The sequence below is a fragment of the Lactuca serriola genome, chromosome 2 (assembly GCF_051521515.1).
Source record: "Lactuca serriola cultivar US96UC23 chromosome 2, Lser_US96UC23_V15, whole genome shotgun sequence".
Classification (NCBI taxonomy): Eukaryota; Viridiplantae; Streptophyta; class Magnoliopsida; order Asterales; family Asteraceae; genus Lactuca; species Lactuca serriola.
In genome coordinates, this window is record NC_136409.1 from 201,108,460 (window position 1) to 201,129,368 (window position 20,909).

At 35.6% G+C, this 20,909-nt stretch overlaps 3 protein-coding genes, 1 long non-coding RNA gene and 1 other non-coding gene across 8 annotated transcripts; 3 read left to right on the forward strand and 2 right to left on the reverse strand.

Annotated features, from left to right (window-relative positions):
• LOC145088124 (xanthoxin dehydrogenase-like) lies at positions 1 to 1,764 on the forward strand. Of its 2 annotated transcripts, none has more exons than XM_079026342.1 (3): positions 1 to 270; positions 533 to 703; positions 881 to 1,764. In XM_079026342.1, the coding sequence occupies exons 2-3, from the start codon at positions 660 to 662 to the stop codon at positions 1,671 to 1,673; spliced, it is 837 nt and encodes a 278-aa protein (XP_078882468.1). In that variant the 5' UTR covers positions 1 to 270; positions 533 to 659; the 3' UTR covers positions 1,674 to 1,764. The 2 variants fall into 2 exon arrangements, with proteins under 2 accessions (XP_078882468.1, XP_078882467.1); XM_079026341.1 differs by having other exon boundaries at positions 625 to 703.
• On the reverse strand, positions 1,727 to 3,903 carry LOC145088125 (bZIP protein). Of its 3 annotated transcripts, none has more exons than XM_079026343.1 (5): positions 3,770 to 3,903; positions 2,442 to 2,949; positions 2,275 to 2,350; positions 2,071 to 2,197; positions 1,727 to 1,968 (listed from the first exon to the last, which is right to left on the reverse strand). In XM_079026343.1, exons 2-5 carry the CDS (start codon positions 2,909 to 2,911, stop codon positions 1,814 to 1,816), a joined length of 828 nt encoding a protein of 275 aa, XP_078882469.1. In that variant the 5' UTR covers positions 2,912 to 2,949; positions 3,770 to 3,903; the 3' UTR covers positions 1,727 to 1,813. The 3 variants fall into 3 exon arrangements, with proteins under 3 accessions (XP_078882469.1, XP_078882470.1, XP_078882471.1); XM_079026344.1 differs by lacking the exon at positions 3,770 to 3,903 and adding an exon at positions 3,572 to 3,731; XM_079026345.1 differs by lacking the exon at positions 3,770 to 3,903 and adding an exon at positions 3,467 to 3,567.
• Positions 3,904 to 11,064: 7,161 nt separating this feature from the next.
• Positions 11,065 to 12,778, reverse strand: LOC145088127 (glycosyltransferase BC10-like). Its single transcript, XM_079026346.1, has 2 exons — positions 11,529 to 12,778; positions 11,065 to 11,352 (listed from the first exon to the last, which is right to left on the reverse strand). Exon 1 carries the CDS (start codon positions 12,596 to 12,598, stop codon positions 11,543 to 11,545), a length of 1,056 nt encoding a protein of 351 aa, XP_078882472.1. The 5' UTR covers positions 12,599 to 12,778; the 3' UTR covers positions 11,065 to 11,352; positions 11,529 to 11,542.
• Positions 12,779 to 15,714: 2,936 nt separating this feature from the next.
• On the forward strand, positions 15,715 to 19,133 carry LOC145088128 (uncharacterized). The gene is made up of 2 exons (XR_013700985.1): positions 15,715 to 15,842; positions 16,689 to 19,133. It is a non-coding gene; the product is annotated as an uncharacterized LOC145088128 (long non-coding RNA).
• On the forward strand, positions 16,701 to 16,830 carry LOC145090994 (small nucleolar RNA snoR127). The gene has a single exon (XR_013701911.1). It is a non-coding gene; the product is annotated as a small nucleolar RNA snoR127 (small nucleolar RNA).
• Positions 19,134 to 20,909: the final 1,776 nt, after the last annotated feature.

Below are 20,909 nucleotides of genomic sequence, written 5' to 3' on the forward strand. Positions count from 1 at the left end.
CAGGACCAAAGGGATATTAGTGGCCAAGAACATCAGCTGTGGTTTTGGATCTTTTATTTTGGATGAAAGGGGCATTTTGGTCAAAAATCCAGAGTCACGATATTACCGACTGGAAGTGGGAAATTTGTTGGGTTTCATATATCATGCTCCAAAAGCCGTTAGTGAGGAGAGAGTTCACAGTACACAATAGTAGCTAGTAGCGGTCTATAAGTGGGTCCGAGAGTCTCGAGTCACCACACTCCCATCCAACCGACTATCACTTCTTCTCTGGTACGTTCATATTCTCTCTCTCTCTCTCTCTCTCTCTCTCTCTCTCTCTCTCTCTCTCTCTCTCTCTCCAGCTACGATGTTTTGATCGATTCTAATTCTACTTCAAATCTGGCAGTAAAAGCAGCAACATCTAGACTGTAGCTTCAATAGCTAACTTAACACCAAGTTTTGATGTTCCCAAAAACGAAAACAAATTTAGATCTTATCATGTTATGTTTAACGCCAATATTTCTTTCTCTTTCTTCCAATATTTGATCTACAGCTCATTTTGAATTTGAAGTATTTTTCTGATTTGCACATCAACTTGAATTGAAATCAAATCTGTTTCTCGTGATTCATATATAACACCCACAGCCTAGTGTTGTGAAACAATCTACAGCGAGATTCAAATGACAACAGCTAGTTCTAGCGATTCGCCTCTTGTTGCTCAAAGGTCCGTATCATACTAATCCTTAGTATTTAAACTTTCATGCATACTTTGGTCCTCCTTCAAGTTTGACTGAATATAATTTTTAATTTAACTCTAATACTGTGTTGTATATTAAATTGATATTTATTAATCATATGTACTTTATTTAATCACAAATATTAAGTTTATATCATTTTTCAGGTTATTAGGAAAGGTGGCTTTGGTAACAGGTGGTGCAACCGGTATCGGAGAGAGCATCGTGCGTCTTTTCCACAAACACGGTGCAAAAGTTTGTGTAGTCGACATCAAAGATGACCTCGGCCAACACTTATGTGAGACCCTCGGTCCCACCACCCGTTTCATCCACGCTGACGTGGCAATCGAGGACAACCTCTCCCGTGCAGTCGACTTCTCAGTCTCCAATTTCGGCACACTCGATATCATGGTCAACAACGCCGGTATAAGCGGGCCACCTTGCCCAGACATCCGTGAATTTCCCATATCGACCTTCGAACAAATATTCAATGTCAACACCAAAGGCACATTTATCGGGATGAAACACGCAGCTAGGATCATGATCCCATCAAAAAAAGGCTCGATTGTTAATATTTCTAGTGTGGCAAGTGTTACGGGAGGGTTGGGCCCGCATGCGTATACCGCGTCCAAACACGCGGTTGTGGGGTTGACAAAAGGTGCGGCGGCTGAGCTCGGGAAACATGGGATTCGTGTGAACTGTGTGTCACCGTATGGGGTTTTGACGGACCTCGCGTTGGCACATCTTTATGAGGATGAACGGACGGATGATGCCAAGGCGGGGTTCAGAGCTTTTATCGGGAAGAATGCCAACTTGCAGGGTGTTGAGTTGGAGCGGGATGACGTGGCGAATGCGGTGTTGTTTTTAGCGAGTGATGACGCGAGGTATATAAGCGGGGACAATCTGTTTGTTGATGGTGGTTTCGCAGCTACAAATCACTCACTTCGTGTGTTTCGGTGATTGTTTTAATTTTATATATGAGTTGTAATGTTTTGTTGTTGGATTTGTGTGCATTGAATAAAAGTTTTGGAACTTTTTAACTTGGAACGGATTTGAAGTCTAATGTTCAACATCAAAAGTGACACAAAGTAAAACATGTTTCAGTTAATTTGAAGCTTGCCCATGTCAATCATGTGCCAAGTATGCAAATTCTCAGAATCACCAGCAGAATTTGACCTAAAATGTGTTTTTATCTTGCTGCTATTGGCATAACGTTTCAATCCCTCAATTTCATTTCTCATAGACTGGTATTGGCCTGTGTATCAAAATTCATAAATCTTGTATGTCAGAAAATGTAAAAATTAATAGGATTGGGGATGAAGGATGAAGTATGAAGTATGAAAGATGAACAACTTACGTTCCATGAGAAATTTTTCTTGTTGCACTCTGGACAACTTGTGTTTTAGTTGCTTGTTCTCCACTGACAAATAGACATGTTGTTTTACAAGAGAATCAACTCTAATACCCAATTCTGACACGATATTCTGCATCATAACACATTATAAGATAAATATAAAAACGTTGAAAGAAAAAAGATTCTAAATGATGGTTTTACTTTTACCTGAAATTTTTCAACAGTTCTTTCTAGTTCTGCTATATACAGGAGTTTACGAACTCGTGACCTTTGAGCAGAGTGCCTAAATAATCAGTACCAAAAATTCAGCTTAACAGTATAAATAATTTGCTAAGACAATCAAATAGAAGAATTCACAAACTAATAAATCTAACCTTTTAAATGGTTTAGCCTCCATATTAAGTTCATCAGTTGACTCTTGTAGTTGTACAACTGAATCAAATTGCAGAGGAGCATGAGAGGCATACTCTGATAAAGCAGAAACTATAGCAGTTTCTTGAATGGATGATACTTTGTCCTTGCTCCTAGGTGAGTTAGGGCCATATATGCAACCAGACTCCAATGAAGAAGAAGAAGATGATGAAGTTCCAATTTTATCATCTTTTTCAAACTCAACAAGCCCATCCAAAACAGTTCCAGAATCACTAGATGCCCTACGATGAGACTTAAGTTTTAAACCTGGTTCACAATCACCTAACAGATCGTCTAGCCAGTCGGGATGTTCTTCAAAAACAAAACTTTCTGATACAGTTTTCTGGAGTCGTGGCTGATTGCTCGGATCATAAATTGGGAAATTTGTCTTTGAGATAGGGCACCGAGGTGGAAGTTGAGGTTGCCTTGACATGGTTAACTAGATTTTTTACCCTTGTAGATGAAAACAAACTGAAAAAGGAAACAAGAATAGTTTGAGTAATTTCTGGAACACTATAATAATATAATTAGATGCAACAAGAAGCTCAAACAGTTGCATGCTAGAAGTAGTATAGTGCAATTTTCATAGGGTTAAGGGAGTTGAAAAGATTAATCTGTTTTGGACCTTCAAAACCTAGTTTTTTGCCTACAAAACCAAGATTTCCTACAGAAACTAGAGTCGGCGTTTCTCACTCTTTCAAATTAGAGAAAATAAACAAGGGACACGGTCTGATAATTCAAATTCGTTGACCTAGTTTATCAAGTTGAATAACTTGTTTGGCATCAAAATTCAACCCAAACCTACATACACACACGTCCTCTTTTGGAATAGAAGCGTTCTGCCGCTTCTTTCATGTACCAATCGGTTCTAGTTCTTGGCTCATGTAGTAATCAGGGTAGAAACAAAAGAACGGTAACATAATTTGAGCGATTTAGAAAACCTAGTCGATTAATTTAACTGAATGTACAAAAAAAAACAACAATTCACCATTAACCGAAGCACGAAACCCCCCTCACACATCGAAACCACAGTATACCAAAACGAAATGCAGTTGAAAGCATCAAAATGAGTAGAAAATTTATCAAAAGAGACCTGAGTTTCATCGATTATTCATTCTCCAAAAGGTGAAAAGGAAACTGTCAGTCATATATGGAATAAAGCAAACCATGATACAAAGAAGATTAAGACAATCAAACTTTTTCGCATGCAATTGGAGAAACTTGTAGTAGAAAAGAGTGAAGATTAACAATGTAAGAAGAAACAAGGGAATTTTTGGGAAATTTGACGTACCTTTTTCCCCGATTTTCGAGAGAGTATGGAGAGGAGATACGATGCGTAGAGTGTGATTTCCAGCTGAGCGGTTCACGTCGTCACGCTTTGGGTCTTTACACGTTAGCTGGGTGACTGCTTTGTACAAGTGGGGTTCAACTTCAAACAAAAAAAAATATTTAAACCATTAAAATTTGGTAATTTGGATTTTGGAGTTTGGGACGGATGGATAGGTTTATGACTTTGAGTCCACTTGATAAACAAATTTAGGCTTTTTCTACAGTATTCATTAAAATGATTAATTTTTGGTGGTTAAATATATTCAGGTGATTAATTTTCATCTTATATCGTAAAAGAATCACTAAAATTGTTTCACAGCCCGTGAATTCGTAATGTTATTTTTTCTTAACAAATAAATCTTGTTTTTTCTAGACATAAACAAAAAAGTTGGTAAATTAAGCCGGAAATTTGTATGCTCGTGAATTTTTTTGGAAGGTAATAAATTTGGTGTGTGTGTGTTACAGCTTTTTAGCAAATTTTCGTCCAGGGTTTTTATAAACGGCAAAGGGCCGAAGATGATGACCTTCACGAATGATAAAAATGATTTATTTGGAGTCTATGGGAGAGAATCATTGAAGGAACATTTAGTGTTGACCATGTGACTGATAAATATGTAAAGAGTTGTATGGGCTCAAGCTCACTCGCGAATTAGTTGGCCTGTATAGCATAACTAATGGATTTTTATAGATGGTATCATAGATGCACATTGGTGGTCTTGGACTGGTCTTAAATCAGTCCGGTCTTTTTCCGGATCATTCTTACGGTCTTTGTATACGTCTTTTTTTTGTTCAATTTTGAGGTTTATTTCGCTTTAGAATTTTTTTGCTAATAAGTGTGTAATTAACACCAAAATGAGATCTAATAAAATTATACGCTAAAAATGATATACTAAAATTTGAAAAATGATTGACACAAATTATATTTACATAAAGAGAAAAGTGCACGGTTGGTCCCTATGGTTTGTTGTTACTTGCACGCTTCGTCTCTGAAAAGAATTTTTAACTTGGACCATCCTTATAACTTTATTTCGTTACCCGCCTAGTCCCTTAGTTAACGCTCCGTCTGATTTGGGGTTAGGAACTCCTCACGTGAGTGGCACGCTGGGGGAATTTTTGTCCTTTCAACCCTACAACGGACTTAAAACTACTTCTCCTTCCTTCTTTTCTCAATCGGTGCTTCCACTTCTCCTCTTCTACTCTATTTCTTTTGCTCGTGAAGATTGAAGATCCACAAAATTGATTATGGTGAAATGCAAGTGTGGAGCTGTAGGGATCATACGAACTTCAGGAACAAAGAGAAACCCTGGTAGACCTTTTTATGCATGCCCTTTACAGGTATTGAGTTATCAATTTTTTTTGGTAATTTCTAGGATGAACCCTAGTTTGTGCTAATCGAGGCTATTGAAAACTTCAGGGACCAAGAAGTGGATTTATTTCGTGGGTAGATGAAGAAAATCATACGTATGAGGCTGAAAGCCAAAATCTTGAGCTTGAAATCCATAATGAAGAACTTCAAATCCAAAATCGTGACCTTGAAATCCAGAATGAAGAACTTGAAATCCAAAATCGGAACCTGAAAATGTTGTTAATTGTCAGTTGGATTTTGTTTTTTGGGATAATTGTTTACAAATTGTAGTATTAGGTATATCAGTAGTGGTTTTTGGTTGAAGATGATCTAATGAAAGGGTGATATTAGCATGTTTGTATTTAGGGGTGCAAACGAGCCAAGCTACTCGTGAGCTACTCGAGATCGGATCGTTAAAAGCTCGACTCGAAATCGATTTTAACCGAGCCCGAGCCGAGCTCGAGCTTAATATTAAGCTCGTTTATTAAACGAGCTCGAGCTCGAGCCCATGTCACTAAGCTCGATTAGGCTCGCGAGCCTAAACGAGCCTTAATATAATATAATTTATTATTATTTTTTATATATTAAAATAAAAACATATTTCGGGATTAGGGATTTAGGGTATTAGTAAACGAGCTTCTTAACGAGCTCAAGCCGAGCTTAAGCTTATTTAGACACGTCAGACAAAAAACGAGCCGAGCCCGAGCCCGAGTCGAGCTTGTATAATTATTTACGAGCTCGAGCCGAGCTCAGTACAAGAAGCTCGAATCGAGCCGAGCTCGAGCTCGAGCCTCGTATAACTTAAACGAGCCCGAGCCGAGCCTGACCAGGCTCGGGCTCGGCTCGGCTCGTTTGCACCCCTATTTGTATTGTTGCATTTTAATGAAATGGTATATTTTGGTACAATTAATAGTTGCACTTTGTTGTCTTATAAAAGATTACAATGGATTATTACCATCTTGTATTGCTGGAATTGGGAGAGAAAGGGTATCTTTTGGTACATTAATAGATGCACTGCAAATGTTATCTTTTGGTATTTTTCATTTAACATATGACCAAAAACATGCCAAATGAAATGACCAAAAACATGCCAAATGAAATGACCAAAAACAAATGTCAAAGTACCAATAATTTATCCATTAGATAACATTAAAACAAAAGCATTACATAAGAGTTTAACCAAAAACAAATGTCTAAGTACCAACTGCAATTGTTTTGGTGATACTAAACACAATACAGTTTAACCAAAATACAAACATCACATGACATAATAGTTTAACCAAAACAAAAGCATCACATGATAAAAGAGTTTACAATGGATCCTTCTCTTTTCCTTTCTTCTTCTCTTTTCCTTTCTCCTTCTCTTTTCCTTTCTCCTTCCCATATGCACCACCAATAGTTGGTAACTGCCCTTTGCAAGTCCTGGGATTGTGTCCTTTGTTGTTACATTTGGTACATGTAACAGTTTTTTGTGCTCTAGAAACTGTATTCCCTTTGATCATATCCTCTTTTTCTGTAACTGACTTCCTTCTTTTCTTTTTTGGTCTTCCTATTGGGACACGGTGTTTTTGAGGCAACAAAGTAGTTGGACAAGGTGACTTCATCCACATTCTTCTACCATTTATCGGATCCACTTTGAAAAAGTACATGTTCCTCCAGGTTGATAGCCAATAACATTCATGAACAAAGGTTTCTGGAATACCAATTGCAACATTATTTCTCCTCATGTCCCAAATTGCAGATACAACATGTTTGCATGGCATTCCAGTTATTTCCCACTTCTTGCATGAACAAGTTCATTGATTCACATTCACTACACACTAATCTTGCGAAGGTCCACTCACTTGGTACTTTCCATTTCCACAAAACGATGCTATAGACTCCTCTGCCTGAACTTTGATCTTTTGCAATAGCTTGGTAGCTGTTGGAGTCAAAGGGCCTGTTGCTTTGTCAATTTATTTTTCAACATTCACAATCCTCTTCATGATGTACTCCCGGGTGAACTCTAAGCAATTGATAATTGGTGTATCACGTCCTTCTATTATTTTGCTATTAAAGCACTCACATATGTTGTTTATCACAATATCAGAATGTGCTCTCCCTATTAATTAATATAATACATGTAAAATTGGTTAGCAAACATTAGAGTATACAAAAATAGTTATCATACATTAGAATATATAACATGGTCAAACATGTAAAGTGAGAACGTGCCCAATGGTGAGGTGGTATTTGTTTAAGCCACTCATAACATTCTTGATTTAGTTTTCTAACTTCTTCCATTCCTTTTTCAAACTCTTGCACAGTACATGTTGTTGAACAATTCCAAAGCAGTTATTTAAACTTATCCCCCTCCAACGTGACAACATATTGTCGTGTATGTGGCGAAGACAATACCGGTGCTCTGCACAAGGAAACAAATATGCGATGACAGAACTTAAACCCTACAAGAAAGATACATTATGTAAGTGATATCTTTTCCTTTAGATATTAGTATTCAAAACACAAGAAAATAACCTTTTGTCTGTCTGATATAAATGTAAAATTTGAATTTGAAGCCAACCCTAGGTCATCACCCAAGTGAGTTAAAAACCATGTCCAAGAGTTCAATGTCTCAGCTTCAACCACAACATATGCTAAAGGATATATTCCATTATTCCCATCTAAAGCCTGTGCAATACAAACCAATAAATAAAAGTAAAAAAATAAATCAAAATATATGGTTCAACCACAACATAAGGAGAAAATGTACCACTGTAGATAAAATTTGACCATGGAAAGGTCCTTTCATGAAAGCCCCATTTACCCCAAGAAAATCCCTCTTTCCTACTGCAAATCCTTGCTTCAAAGCACCAAGGCACACGTACACGTGTCTGAAGGTTCTTGTCTCAACATCAGGATTTGGTTCACTTTCAACATCAAGCTTGATAGTGGTGTCTGGGTTTTGAGTCTGCACCTCTAACAAATAATCTTGTAAGATCTTGTACTGAGTGGCATAATCACCCCTGATATTTTTTAAGGCTGCTTCTCTTGCCCTAAAGGCTTTCATCTTAGAAATATCTACTTTGTAGATACGTTGAAGTTGTTCCCTTAAAGCATTGACTGGAATTTTTGGGTTTGCTTCCACCAGTTGTAGAATTTGCTTTGAAAGAAACTTGTAATCACAAGCCCTAACCTTTCTTGTTTGAAGACATTTATGTTCACTAAAATACGTTTTAACTGTCCAATACTTGTCACTTTTCCACTTACTAGCTAAAAGAACCCAAGGACATTTACCTTCTTCGTTGACTACTTCTTGACCGGTCCCACCACCTAGGCTTGTTATGGTTCCCTTGCATACAACCCTTACTCTGTTTTTATCATTCTTCTCAAAATCCAACTCCCTTCTTGTGTCTATTGCATGTTGGTTAACCCTATCTTTAAACTCCTTTGACGAACTAAATTTCTGATATAAATAGAAAGGCTCACTGACTTGGGCGTTTTCGTTCTCATGTGCCCTTCTAATAGCTTTAATCTTTTTGTTTCTTTCACCTTCTATCCAATCATCCGATGAAGAGTCAGACAAGAAAAGTTCATTATCCATAGCTTCAAGGTCTGCTTCATTCCCATCTTCTGTAACTACACAATTCTTTCTTTTAGAAGCACCTCCAATCCACTCAACATCTGGGTCAACATTCAAGTGGAATTCTCTCATGTCAACTTTAACATCATCAATGATATTGTCTTCGTCCACAAGAAAGTCACCATCTTGACTCTCACTAACATCACCACTGTTGATCTCATCACTACTGCTACTATCATCACTACTATGTTCAATTTCAGTTTCCATGTTAATTGCATTATCTGTTACCGTGTCCACCTTATCAATTGAAGGCTAATTTCTAGTAGGTGAAACAGGAGGGTTGTTTCTATTAGGCTCAAATGTCAACACATCATTAGGCTCAACTTGTGTATCATGCCATTCCAAAAACAATCTTTTTAGGGTACAATCAATCTCAATTATACGTACCTTAGATGGGTTTGGTGACATCGAGTATGTGTGTAATTTCGTTTGCCCGTGCTCTTTATACACCTCTATTAGCTTATGTTGGCCAACATATTTTGCTAAATGCCTTACATCATTTGAAGCTAAAGCAAGCAAGCCAAAATCCAAATCGCAAAGTGGCCTTCAAAAATGATAGTACATCTCCACATGTAGGTTTTCATCGATATACCCAAGTTTCACCATCATGTCATGAATATCGTGAACACAGAAAGTCTCAATGTCTACTAACTCAACGTAATGTCTCTTTCCGTTTACATACTTCCTTCCAAGGAAAATCAATAAACTTTCCACCATGGTTTAATAGCATGCAAAACATGGTCGGATGATCACCTATTAAGGAAATGCCCAAAAAAATTTGAATAACACTTGATTAGGGTTGTAGGATTTCACGAAGCAAATGCAAATAAAAACGAGATTAGGGACTAGGCGGACTTACCATATTGAATACGAACTTCTACTTCACTGATCATCCGACCTCGTGCTTCACTTAAATTCCAAACCGGCATTGTTGATTATTTGGAAAAGCATACAAAGTTTTAGCTAGCGACTAGGGTTTTTCGTTTGAGAGAAGAAAGAGAATTTGTCTGACAAGTGTGTGTTTGTGTGTGTTTTGGTTTGACGGTGATTGGAATCATAAAACCATCCGTCTTCTAAATGGCGCTAATATATTGTAGGGTTGAAAGGACAAAAATGCCCCCCAGCGTGCCACTCACGTGAGTAGTTCCTAACCCCAAATAAGACGGAAGGTTAACTAAGGGACTAGGCGGGTAACGAAATAAAGTTATAGGGATGGTCCGAGTTAAAAATTCTTTCCAGGGACGAAGCGTGCAATTAACAGCAAACCATAGGGACCAACCGTGTAATTTTCTCTTACATAAACTTTCACTTTTGGTGTTTTTTTAGACGGTCTGACATCAATCTAGAAAATGATAAGTCTTTTTCGTGACACGCTATGTTCTTTTTTCCAATAAATGTTTTGTTAAATTGTGTCCGATGAATGATCTCTGGATCTATTGTTGAAAAGTGTTTGATAAATGTGTTTAAAATGTTGTTGAAATATGTTTGAAATGTTGCTGAAATTTGAAATGTGATAAATGTTTTTATTTGAAGTAGTGTTTGAAATTCGTTCATCTGAAATCTTTTACTGAAAAGTGTTGCACAAATATTCATCTGAAATCTTTTGATTTTGAAATGATATTGAAATGTTTTGTTGGGCTCTAATAAATGTTTTTGTCTTTGTTAGAAGGTTAAAAAAACATTTTTTTTCCGTTTAAAAACCTTACCAAATAGTAGTGAATCATTCATGTCTCTAAATCATTCAACAATCTTAATGGTACAACCTAATACTACAACACTTCAACCCCCTTAATGGTTTGGTTCAACTTTTAAAAAAACCCAACCAATTGAAGATGGTTTCCTAAAGATAAAAGATCAGCTTAGTATTGACCGGAAGATCAAACAAAAATCATAACTAAAGTAAGGAGCGCTATGAGCTAAAGGCGGGTTTAGTTGACACGTGTCAAAAACTCGGGACTGCTCCTTTAGATGAACCGAAACAGCCCACGCTTAGAACAACCACACTTGTTCGGTGATGATGTGCATCCAAGGTACGTAGACTTGCTTCTCACTTATTGTCCTCACTAGTGTTAGATCTTGACAAGTGTAAAACGTATCCTTCAATTTTAGTTTTGCAACAAGATTTTAATCGTTAAACCATAATTGTTATTAATATTAAAATTACTATTAATCTTTATTTTTATTGTGTTTCAAATTTAACAGATCAAATCAAATATATAAATTTTAAAAAGAAAAAAAAAAACACCAAAAGAAAACGGTTTAAACAGGTCCTACGGATAGAAAATGAACATCGCAGGAATGGAGATTATGATATGATATATATTTCAAGTAGGAAAACCATTTACCAAGTAACTCATCCTATTTTCAAAAGTAAATATTACATAAAAGTTAGTAACGATAACACTTGAAAACCACAAACTCGTTCTATTAGTATTATACACAATTGAGGTCGAGTTTGGGCTTTTCTTTGCTTTCGGTTATAATTGGACCCGTTTAGGCCCTTATTGAAATATCCATTCCTTTTATCCAGAAAATGACGCCTTCCTACTTTCCAATTTCCAATATCACATTCACAAACCTGCAAATCATTAAAAAAAAACTAATTGAATAAAAGATATTGAATGATATTTAAATTTCAATAGGTGTAAGGGATATATATCAGGCGTATGGTCCCACGTGACACATAAAGGCCACGCGTTGTGGGTCCACTTTAATTTCCCACCGAAAAAATAGTGTTTATCCGAAATGGCATACCTCTTTGGCCGGTATCAGTCCCGGAAAATGACGCCGTCTGCCATCTCCATCAACGCCGGCAAGCAATCCGGGGAGAACTTACGTGCAAAGAAGTATGAGAATGTCGAATTTGAAACCCTCAGTGTCTGGATGAGCTCCGGAGATACATCCGGTGGGTGATACGTATGTGGGTGCCCATCCACGCTGCCGGTCCAATTTACCCGAGTGAGTGTGTGCTTACTAACTCGTTTTGGATCCTTCATTGACAGAAGTGTCGGAAAGTAATGCTCCTCCGGGTAACAAGTATCGACGTTTAAACATGGCAACCGGAATTTCTTCCATAATTTCCGGTCCTTGACCACCATCAACGAGTGAGCCCGAGTCAAAATGAAGAACTGCGATCCAACCCTGAATTTGTCAAAAGGGATCTCCGGCAGCATGACGTTTTCGCCTCTAGCGATGTATCGGTCCCACAGTTGGGGTTCCTCCGATAACACTTCAATGAAGCTAAGTCGAGTCGAAACCCGGGTCGACTCGGTGGGTCGTTGGAAGAGCGTTTGGTACATGTAACGAAAGGAATGTAAAGGGATGCACGTTTGGGAGACGAGGGCAAAGTAGGAATTTAAAGGGTCGTCGAGTATGGCGGTGGCGAGGAGGCGGCGAGCGGCGGAAATGAGTGTTGGAGAGGATCTCTCCGTTTTTTTAGCAGCGATGAAGCGGTTTTCGAATACACCGCCGGGAGATTTGACGTTCGATTTTGGGTAAGCATGGACGTAAATATTATACAGATCTCGTTGCCTATATTTACGAGCATCAAAAAACTTTTCCCAGAGAGGGGCAAAGTGAAGATCGGTATTGGTGAGAAATAGGAAGGCGATTTTGGGTTTTGCGTAGGTGGTTCCAAGGCGGGAGACATGTTGACGAGGTTGGACTGAAGAGAGGATTACTCGCCGGAAAAGTGAAGCATCATCTATCTTGTTGGGGAGAGAAATCAGGAGGCGTTTGGGAGGGAGGCTTCGAGGGGAGAAGAGAAACAAAAGCGGTGCTGTAAGTAGCAGAGTGAAGGAGAGTACGAAGGGGGCGTTTAACATATCTCGAATCTGTCAGTGTTTATGTATATTTCAACTGAAAATTGCTGGTAAAGCGGAGAAGAAGATGGAAAACAGCAAGAATTGCAGAAAGGGAGTAGACTTTGGGTGGAGGGGGGACTCGGGGTGAGCATGAACCGGTGGAAGTGAAGTAGGTATCGTTCAGTGGGATTCTTTTTATTGTGGGTTTGTTGACTAAAAAGAGTAAAAGACACCATTTTATTATTTAACAAAAGGCCCCTTAACAAAATAAGATAAAGATAGACTATCTATGTGTTTAAAACGGGGTATTATGGAATTGTTGCTGGTGCTTCAAAATTAAATCATGTAACTATAATACTATAATAGTATAATTTAGACATAATTGCAAAAATGGTTCTTGTGGTAAGTATAATTTTTTTTTTAATATTTAGTTTAAATTTCAATTTTTTTGGTTTTATGGTCTTTTTAAGTTAGGTTCATTGTGGATTTGGTCATTCAGTAAACTGAAATGACTTTAATATCCTTATATTATTTTTTTTTTATTTTGTTTCATTTTTTTAAATCTAATACTTATTTATTTATTTAAAAAAAAAAAAGAGGTGTAACATTACAAAAATCAAACTAAAATTTTTGTTTTTCAAAAACAACCAAAAGACTATAATTTTTTTTACAAAACACTCTTTCAAAAGTATAAGTCATAAACATAAAAATACGAAAGAATAAGCATGATCATGCATTTGTTTTCCCTTGAACCTTTGAAGTACCTGAAATAACAAACTAAAAACTGTAAACCAACGTTTAGTGAGTTTCCCCAAAGTACCACACACAACCATATAAACAACAACATGCATACATGAGCCTTCAACATGACTGGACCGCCTTGTAGGCTTACAGACTATATGGATCGCTCTTAGGGTCTTCTGTTGGATTATGTATCTAAGCTCATAACTATTTTGGTATGTATTTTTTGGGTTGCCTTCACCATAACAACCGATATGATGAATTAAGGAGAAAGATGATTAATTATGATTTATTAATATATTATGTATAATATATTAAAAGAGAAATCATATTGTTTAATTAATATTGATCAATAATTAATTTATAATTAATTTTGTGGTCAAAATATATTAATTAAATTAAGGGGGTTGATACTGTAACTATAAGATAGTTACAGAGTTGAGCTTAGGATCCATAAGGAAGCAATCGTCCAAGGGACCTTCTGGAATGATCATTTGGAGTGCTTAAGGACTAAGCAACTGGATTAGGGTTTTGACTCAAACTCTAATTGCTTAGCTATATAATGAACCCTTGGGCTGGCCAGAATTGACCACTAGAAACCCTAGAAGGATTCCATAGCCGATTTTGAGCCTCTCATCTCTCTCTCTCTCTCTCTCTCTCTTATTCTTCCTTGTTGCTAGTGGTGTTTGTGACTCCATTAGAGGTGCAACATTTGAGGCACTAGGCTTTCAGAAGTCAGGACCAAGAAGGATTGAGATTGTTATTGCTACATAACAATCAAAGTAATGTTTCTAACCCTAATCATATGTCAATTTCGAATTATATGCTAGTTCATAAGGTTTATTGCTTTGATATTCAATGTTATATGTTCAAATTAGAAAACCTAGATCAAAGCAATTAGGGTTGCATGAACACCATAGGAATGATGTTATGCTCATAACGCATCAGTCGTATTAGAGCTTATGTCGTTTTTTCTAGTTGAATAGATGCAAATGTGAACTGCCAAAGGATCAAAAAGTCAAATTTTTGCTGTTTGCGAAGCCGACTCGGCAAGTTCATTAGTGAACTTGGCGAGTCCATCAGTGGACTCGACGAGCCCAGGGTGCTGTTGACGGGATTTTCGATTTTTTGAGCAGATTTTGTTAAGGATAATTACCAAAACTCATTTTTATTGCCTAAAATCGACGTTTTAAGTTTGGAATGATTATCCTTATCAAAATTAATGGTTTTTGTTAAATTTGAATAATATTGGATTATTATGAATCAAATATTTGACCTAGTAAGTTTGAAAAGTTTCAATTTACATCCTTTAAGTTTTATAGTTTAAATTTGAAATTAAAAGTTTCAGTTTTTGAAATTTAAATAATTAAACCCTAATATTTTGAAAGATTTTAAAATTTGTCCTCAAATTTTGGAATTTAAAATTTAATTAAAAGGTATTAATTTTGAAATTTGATTTATGTTTCTTGAATACTCATATATTATACATTTTGAAAACAAGTTTTGTAATGATTAATGGTTTTGAAATGTTTTTAAAAGTTTAAATTTAACATGATTTTTACGGGTGTTACAAGTACTATAAGTCCATGGTAAAAATGGTCAGACTAGAGTAGGTTATAGTTAATTGATAAAGACTCAAATGAGCAAACTTGAAAAAATAACTAAAAATAAACACGATAGGCTGGTTTAAATTGCAATTTTTACAGGTGACAAAAACTAATATATGTTTTTTATTCTATCATTTGGGTTTAGATTTGTTAATTTTGTTGATGAGAAAACTATAGAATATTCAGTTGAAGTAACGAATGAAATAGATAGATTTAATAGAATCAATCAAGCATAATATCATAAACAGTTATTACAATATTTGCTCTTCAATTACTCTCTCTTTCATTATTTTTATCCTAGAATTAATTTATGGGAGACCTATGAGTTTTCTTTCCTAACTTGAATAGCATAAATCTACATAACAATTCAAAATTCACAATTATCTAAAATTTTCTTACATAGTTTGAATAACATAAATCTAATTCAAAATTCAAAATGTTATTTTTACCTAAAATTATATAAAATTAGCTTATTGATCAATTCATTAGAGCCGTAATTATCACGACCCGATTAAGTTTACTAGTCAACATTGTTAAATATCCTTTGGTTTATTAGTCTTATTTTAATCTCTTTTGTATAAAAACTTAATAAAATATATTATTATAAGTTTATAAACAATTTAATTATTTAAGTACATGTATATATGTCAATTTTTTGTTTTTATCTTGTTCATTACATTACTTAGATGTAAGAATAAAATGAAAAAAATAATAATTATTCTGATAAATTAATTTTCTATTATAAAATAGTTAGTTGTCGTAGGATGCTTTTGACCATGGTTTTTAGGGTTTCGTTTTGATTCATACTTATAGTCGTATGCTCCTGGTGTTCTTTATTTCCTCTCCCCCTTTCCCGTTTATTTATTAGGGTTTCTCATGATTTCAGCCTCCATTATCTTTTCTCAAGACATCCTATGGTGATTCTCTCCCTAAAGTTATGATATTTGTTTATATTCTGTTTTAGTCTTTGTCACATTGGCCTCTTGATGCGAAACCTTTGTTGTTTCTTCACCCTGGTGACCTCACCGTTACTCTGAATAAGATCATTTTCATTTTGTTATTTTCGTAGTCAATGTAAACATCTGTGCTATATATTATACACATACACATGGAGTCTTGAACTCACAATCTACTGTTGCAGAAGGCTTGATTAGCATAAATAGGGTGACCACTACCTGGATCTTTTTTATTTGATTAAAAAATTTCTGAGTAGTTTATACATGGAATAATCTAATATAATCTGCAATTGTAAGGAAAAAAGGCACCAGACAACGTTTTTGGTCATTTGATTAGATGTCCTGCCAGTTTTTAAAAATCTATCAAATTAGCCTCATATTGAAATTGAATCACCTTCTTGGAAAAAGCTACACCATGCTTTATGATGTGAAAGTTTGCACTTGTGCAATCTGTAGTTAATATGGACTTTGATCTCTTTTACAACATCAATTCTTATAATGCTCATCTTGCAGCTAATGTCACAAGGTTTGTTTTGGTTATGAAATTGGAAACTACTTATTCATACCATTTTTGAGATTAAATAAGTAAACCTTAAGTTGAAAGTGATTCTTTTAAATTTGTATAAGCCATTATATTAAACTTGGAAATGGTAGGTTTAATGTCAAAAATTCAGTAAATTATGTTGGCAGGAATGCAGCATGTTATATGATAAGTATGATGCAAGTTTCAGTTTTGTATTTTTATGTGGAATTTATGCTGTTTAATTTCATTTTTATGTAAGTTTATCTATATCTATATCTATCTAGCTGTATTTTTGTCTGGAATGAGGAAGCTTAGCCAAATCAGACATTGATGTGCTCCATAGGGATGGATGGTTACACTTGACATCCTTTTGTTGAAGCGCATCTCTCTGATGATAAAACAGAGATGGGTTACTAGCTGACCAGATTAATTTACTTCATGCACCATATACATAATTTACAAGTCTTTAAACCAACAAACTCTTAAATTTTAAAAGCATCTACTCTATATATGTAATTCCGAAAAAGCAGCTGTAACACACATGCTTATGTTTATGTTAAAATAATTTATTCAGCTATACTTTTAATTTCATGCAGTTAGACTAATTATTTGTTAATAATGGTCCTGTGTGGAATTCTGTTGTCACTGTCATCATAACCTTCACCATAAATTGTAGGGGTCTCTATTGAATCTTCACCACATGCTATTGAATACACCAGCCATATGTAAGCAAACTTACATTCCCAAAATACCCTTTCGACTAACATTACCTTGGTCATCATTTCAACAGGTAACTTAGATGAAAGAGAAAATTACACGAATGGTCCCTGTGGTTTGTGGTCACTTGCACGCTTGGTCCCTAGAAAGATTTTTTAACTCGGACCGTCCCCAAAACTTTAATTTGTTACCCGCCCAGTCCTTCTTTTAACTTTTCCGTCTGTTTAGGTGTTAGTAACTCCCATACCAGGGGCATTTTTGTCCTTTCGCCATTGCAAGGCCTCTAAAACCCACCTCGTTCATTCTTTTTCTCAATTTCTTCTTCTCACTTCTTCCTTTCGTGTTCTTCTCTTGGGCTTGCAATCCAAACGAAGGGAAAAAGGTGCACGTTCCCACTTTCCGGCAGCACATGCTGCTCAGGTATGTCTGTGAGTTGTAATTTTAAGAGACATAAAAGCAGCCGGCAACAGATGTCTGCAGCCGGAGCTTCTCGAAGAAGACAACCCTGAACTATGAAACGGAGCGGCAGTCTCTCATTCTGTGCGGCGTGTGTGCTGGCTTCTAGTGACAGTTTCTGGTAGGCCATCAATCGACAGAGTAGCTCCCAATCGGAATCTATCAGCCATGGATGTGCCTGTAAAATTACGATTACAAGGTTTCGCCATTTGAGTTCGAACTTCTGCTTCAACATTTTAGAAATTTCTATGAATAAATTGAAAAATATTTTGTCCCTCTTTATATGATTGCAAATATTACGTATAAGAAAATCTTTATCCTGAATTTCTAACAATTTCGGTCTCAATTTTGACTTTAAAAGTCAACTGTACCTTGAGAGATATATATATCTATTGCTCGATACATTCCTTCATCGATTGACCTTGCAAAATCAGTGACAGTAGCAACCAAAGATTGAAACTTTTTGAGCTTTAAGTTAACATCGAATGCCACCTCAGCAAGATAGTTGTCGATGAGATTAGCCACCATCGTCACGGGTGTAAGCGAGTAAGAATTCCTGATTAAATCATCATCATTGTCTTCTAAACAATCCGAATCAGTAATTTCACTTCCATCTTAATCGTGATCTCGATCTGCAACCATGAAATGATCAAGCAACCCGACCCATCTTTCCAAATTCTGAAGGCACAAAGGGCTACATGACCACAAATAATGAAGGGGGTGGGTTTTAGAGGTCTTGCAATGGCGAAAGGACAAAAATGCCCCCGGTATGGGAGTTACTAACAGCTAAACAGACGGGAAAGTTAAGAGAGGGACTGGGCGGGTAACAAATTAAAGTTTCAGGGACGGTCCGAGTTAAAAAAACTTTCTAGGGATCAAGCGTGCAAGTAACCACAAACCATAGGGACCATTCGTGTAATTTTCTCTTAAAAATACAAATCCATAATCTCATATCACAGTAAAAATACTAAATTTAACCCCCTTTGTGGGTTCTAAATGAAAAAAATAGGAGATAAGTGTTTTGGTGTAAATGGGTACGTCTCTACCCAATATTCCCCAATGATTTCTACCCCGCGATCACTCAAAAGTTTCTCGTTTTCATCAAGGAACATGAGATGAGGGATTACATTAACTTTAAAAGATTCATCTAAAGTTTCTCGTGTTTTGGAATCAAAGAATGGAGCAGCGAGCCATGACATTTTGGAGAAATAACCACTCAAGGATTCAATATTTTCATCACTTGAGATGAATATGATCTCTAAATCCCCTTTTGGGACGAGTTCTTTATATACTTCCACAAGGTTTGGGGTAAACGGTTGGCATGGGGCACACCAAGATGCAAAATAATATAAGCCCAACTTCTTACCAGTTAAGGTGACGATTGCAATCTCAAAATTCCAAGATTTAGCAATAAAACACCCATTTTTGTGTTAAACAATTTTAAGTTTTGTGTAATTGCTTCAAACGAACATCTCAATCCAAGTATAACGAAGATGTAAGGGATCTATCACATAAAGTCCCAATTTGGTGTTAAGAATTGTACGAAACAATACAAACCCATGACCACATTCCATTTATAGTCCTGAACAAATCATAAACCCTAATACTAGATAAGTAACTTCTTCTCTGGCCAAACTCATGACTCTACGAACATGTCATCAACCCATTTCCAGAAATCACATTTTTTTTTTGTTTGGATCCTTCATATGCAGCAAAAATCAATCACATACCAAGCATATATATGGAAAAGGGTATGATAAAGCTTAGTTAAACATACCAAGCCATCAGAGGAGACAGGAAGAAGAATGATGGAGACGAAAAGAAGAAGAATGAAGCACTAGTTCGATTTACGAAGGAGCCAAAGAGGATTACGTGGCTTACAACCATGTCACCACTCTCTTATGCCACGTCACCCACACTTATGCCATGTCACCAAGTATTAGGCCACATCAACATTTAACCTGTAGGAACAGGTTACCGATGAGTATGATTTGAACAAAATGAATACTTTGTTGTTTTTTCTACAAAACCTTTAGTTGGATCATATGTTTTAAACATACAATATCTTGATGGTGTTTTTTGAACGTTTTTAAAACATACTTACCCTTTATAAGCCATTTTCCCTTTATTGCCTTAAACATTTGGTGCCACCTAGACGTCACAAATGATTTTGTCGTTTTTATCATCTTGTTTATGGATAGGGTGTGGCTTGTAATCAATGCCAACCAATTTTTTTTTTAATTAGAAAATGTAACAATTACTAATTAAAATAAAAACGTAAATACTAATTAAAATAACATAATATTTCATTAAAATTAAAAGCATTACATTTATTTTAAAAAAACATAACATGAAATTTAAAAGAACTAAAACAATAACATAAAAATGATAATCCAAATATCATAAAAGCTTTCAATATGATTAATCTTCGTTATCATTGTTGGGAGGTTAATTCAGATCAATTTGATTAATTTGATATATATGTTCGTACAAATTGTTGCTAAAACTCGTGATGTTTTGATTGTCATGTATCATGATACCAGTTGGTATTGGCACAATTAATGATACATATTCGTTTTCTTGATACTGACATACCGGTTTGTTTTTGTCTTATAAAATCATATTATGTAAAATGATACACACACAGGCACACACACACACACACACACACATATATATATATATATATATATATATATATATAGTAGCTGCAAGCTTTTCCACCGTTTAAGGACATTCATGCCAAATTTTGTAGTACGCGAATGTTTCTTGAGGAATTCAAATGCTCGTTCAACACCCTTTTTAGTTTTTTCATGAAATGTTTAAAATTTTATGCGTTTTGGATCAATTGGACATGTTAATGTTTTCACAAACACATCAAATTCAGGATATACACCACCGAAAATATAATACGCGTAGTCGTATGTCGTTCCATTTACTTTAAATGGACAGCAAAATGCGGATTCGTCACAAAAGCTGTTAAATATAGGTGACATGTCACAAACATTTATACCTAGTTAGTTATATTGTTTCTATATTATAAAGCGATTAAATCAAAATTTTTTTCTTTTTATATCTTATTTTATAGTTGGGTCGATCCAATTTATTAAAAAAAAGAAAAAACCTTTATATATACAACCATGTCATTTTTCAATTAAAATTGTTAACATAAACATTACTTAGTTTAATTTTTTTGTCATGTCAATTTATTTAATCGAAAGAGTTGAAAACTCTATCCTGATTTTTTTTTTTATATCAGGTTGGTGTCTTGTAATTTTTTGCTACTCTAATTTTTGAAGCTGACAAATGCACAACAAAAATAAGAAAATAAT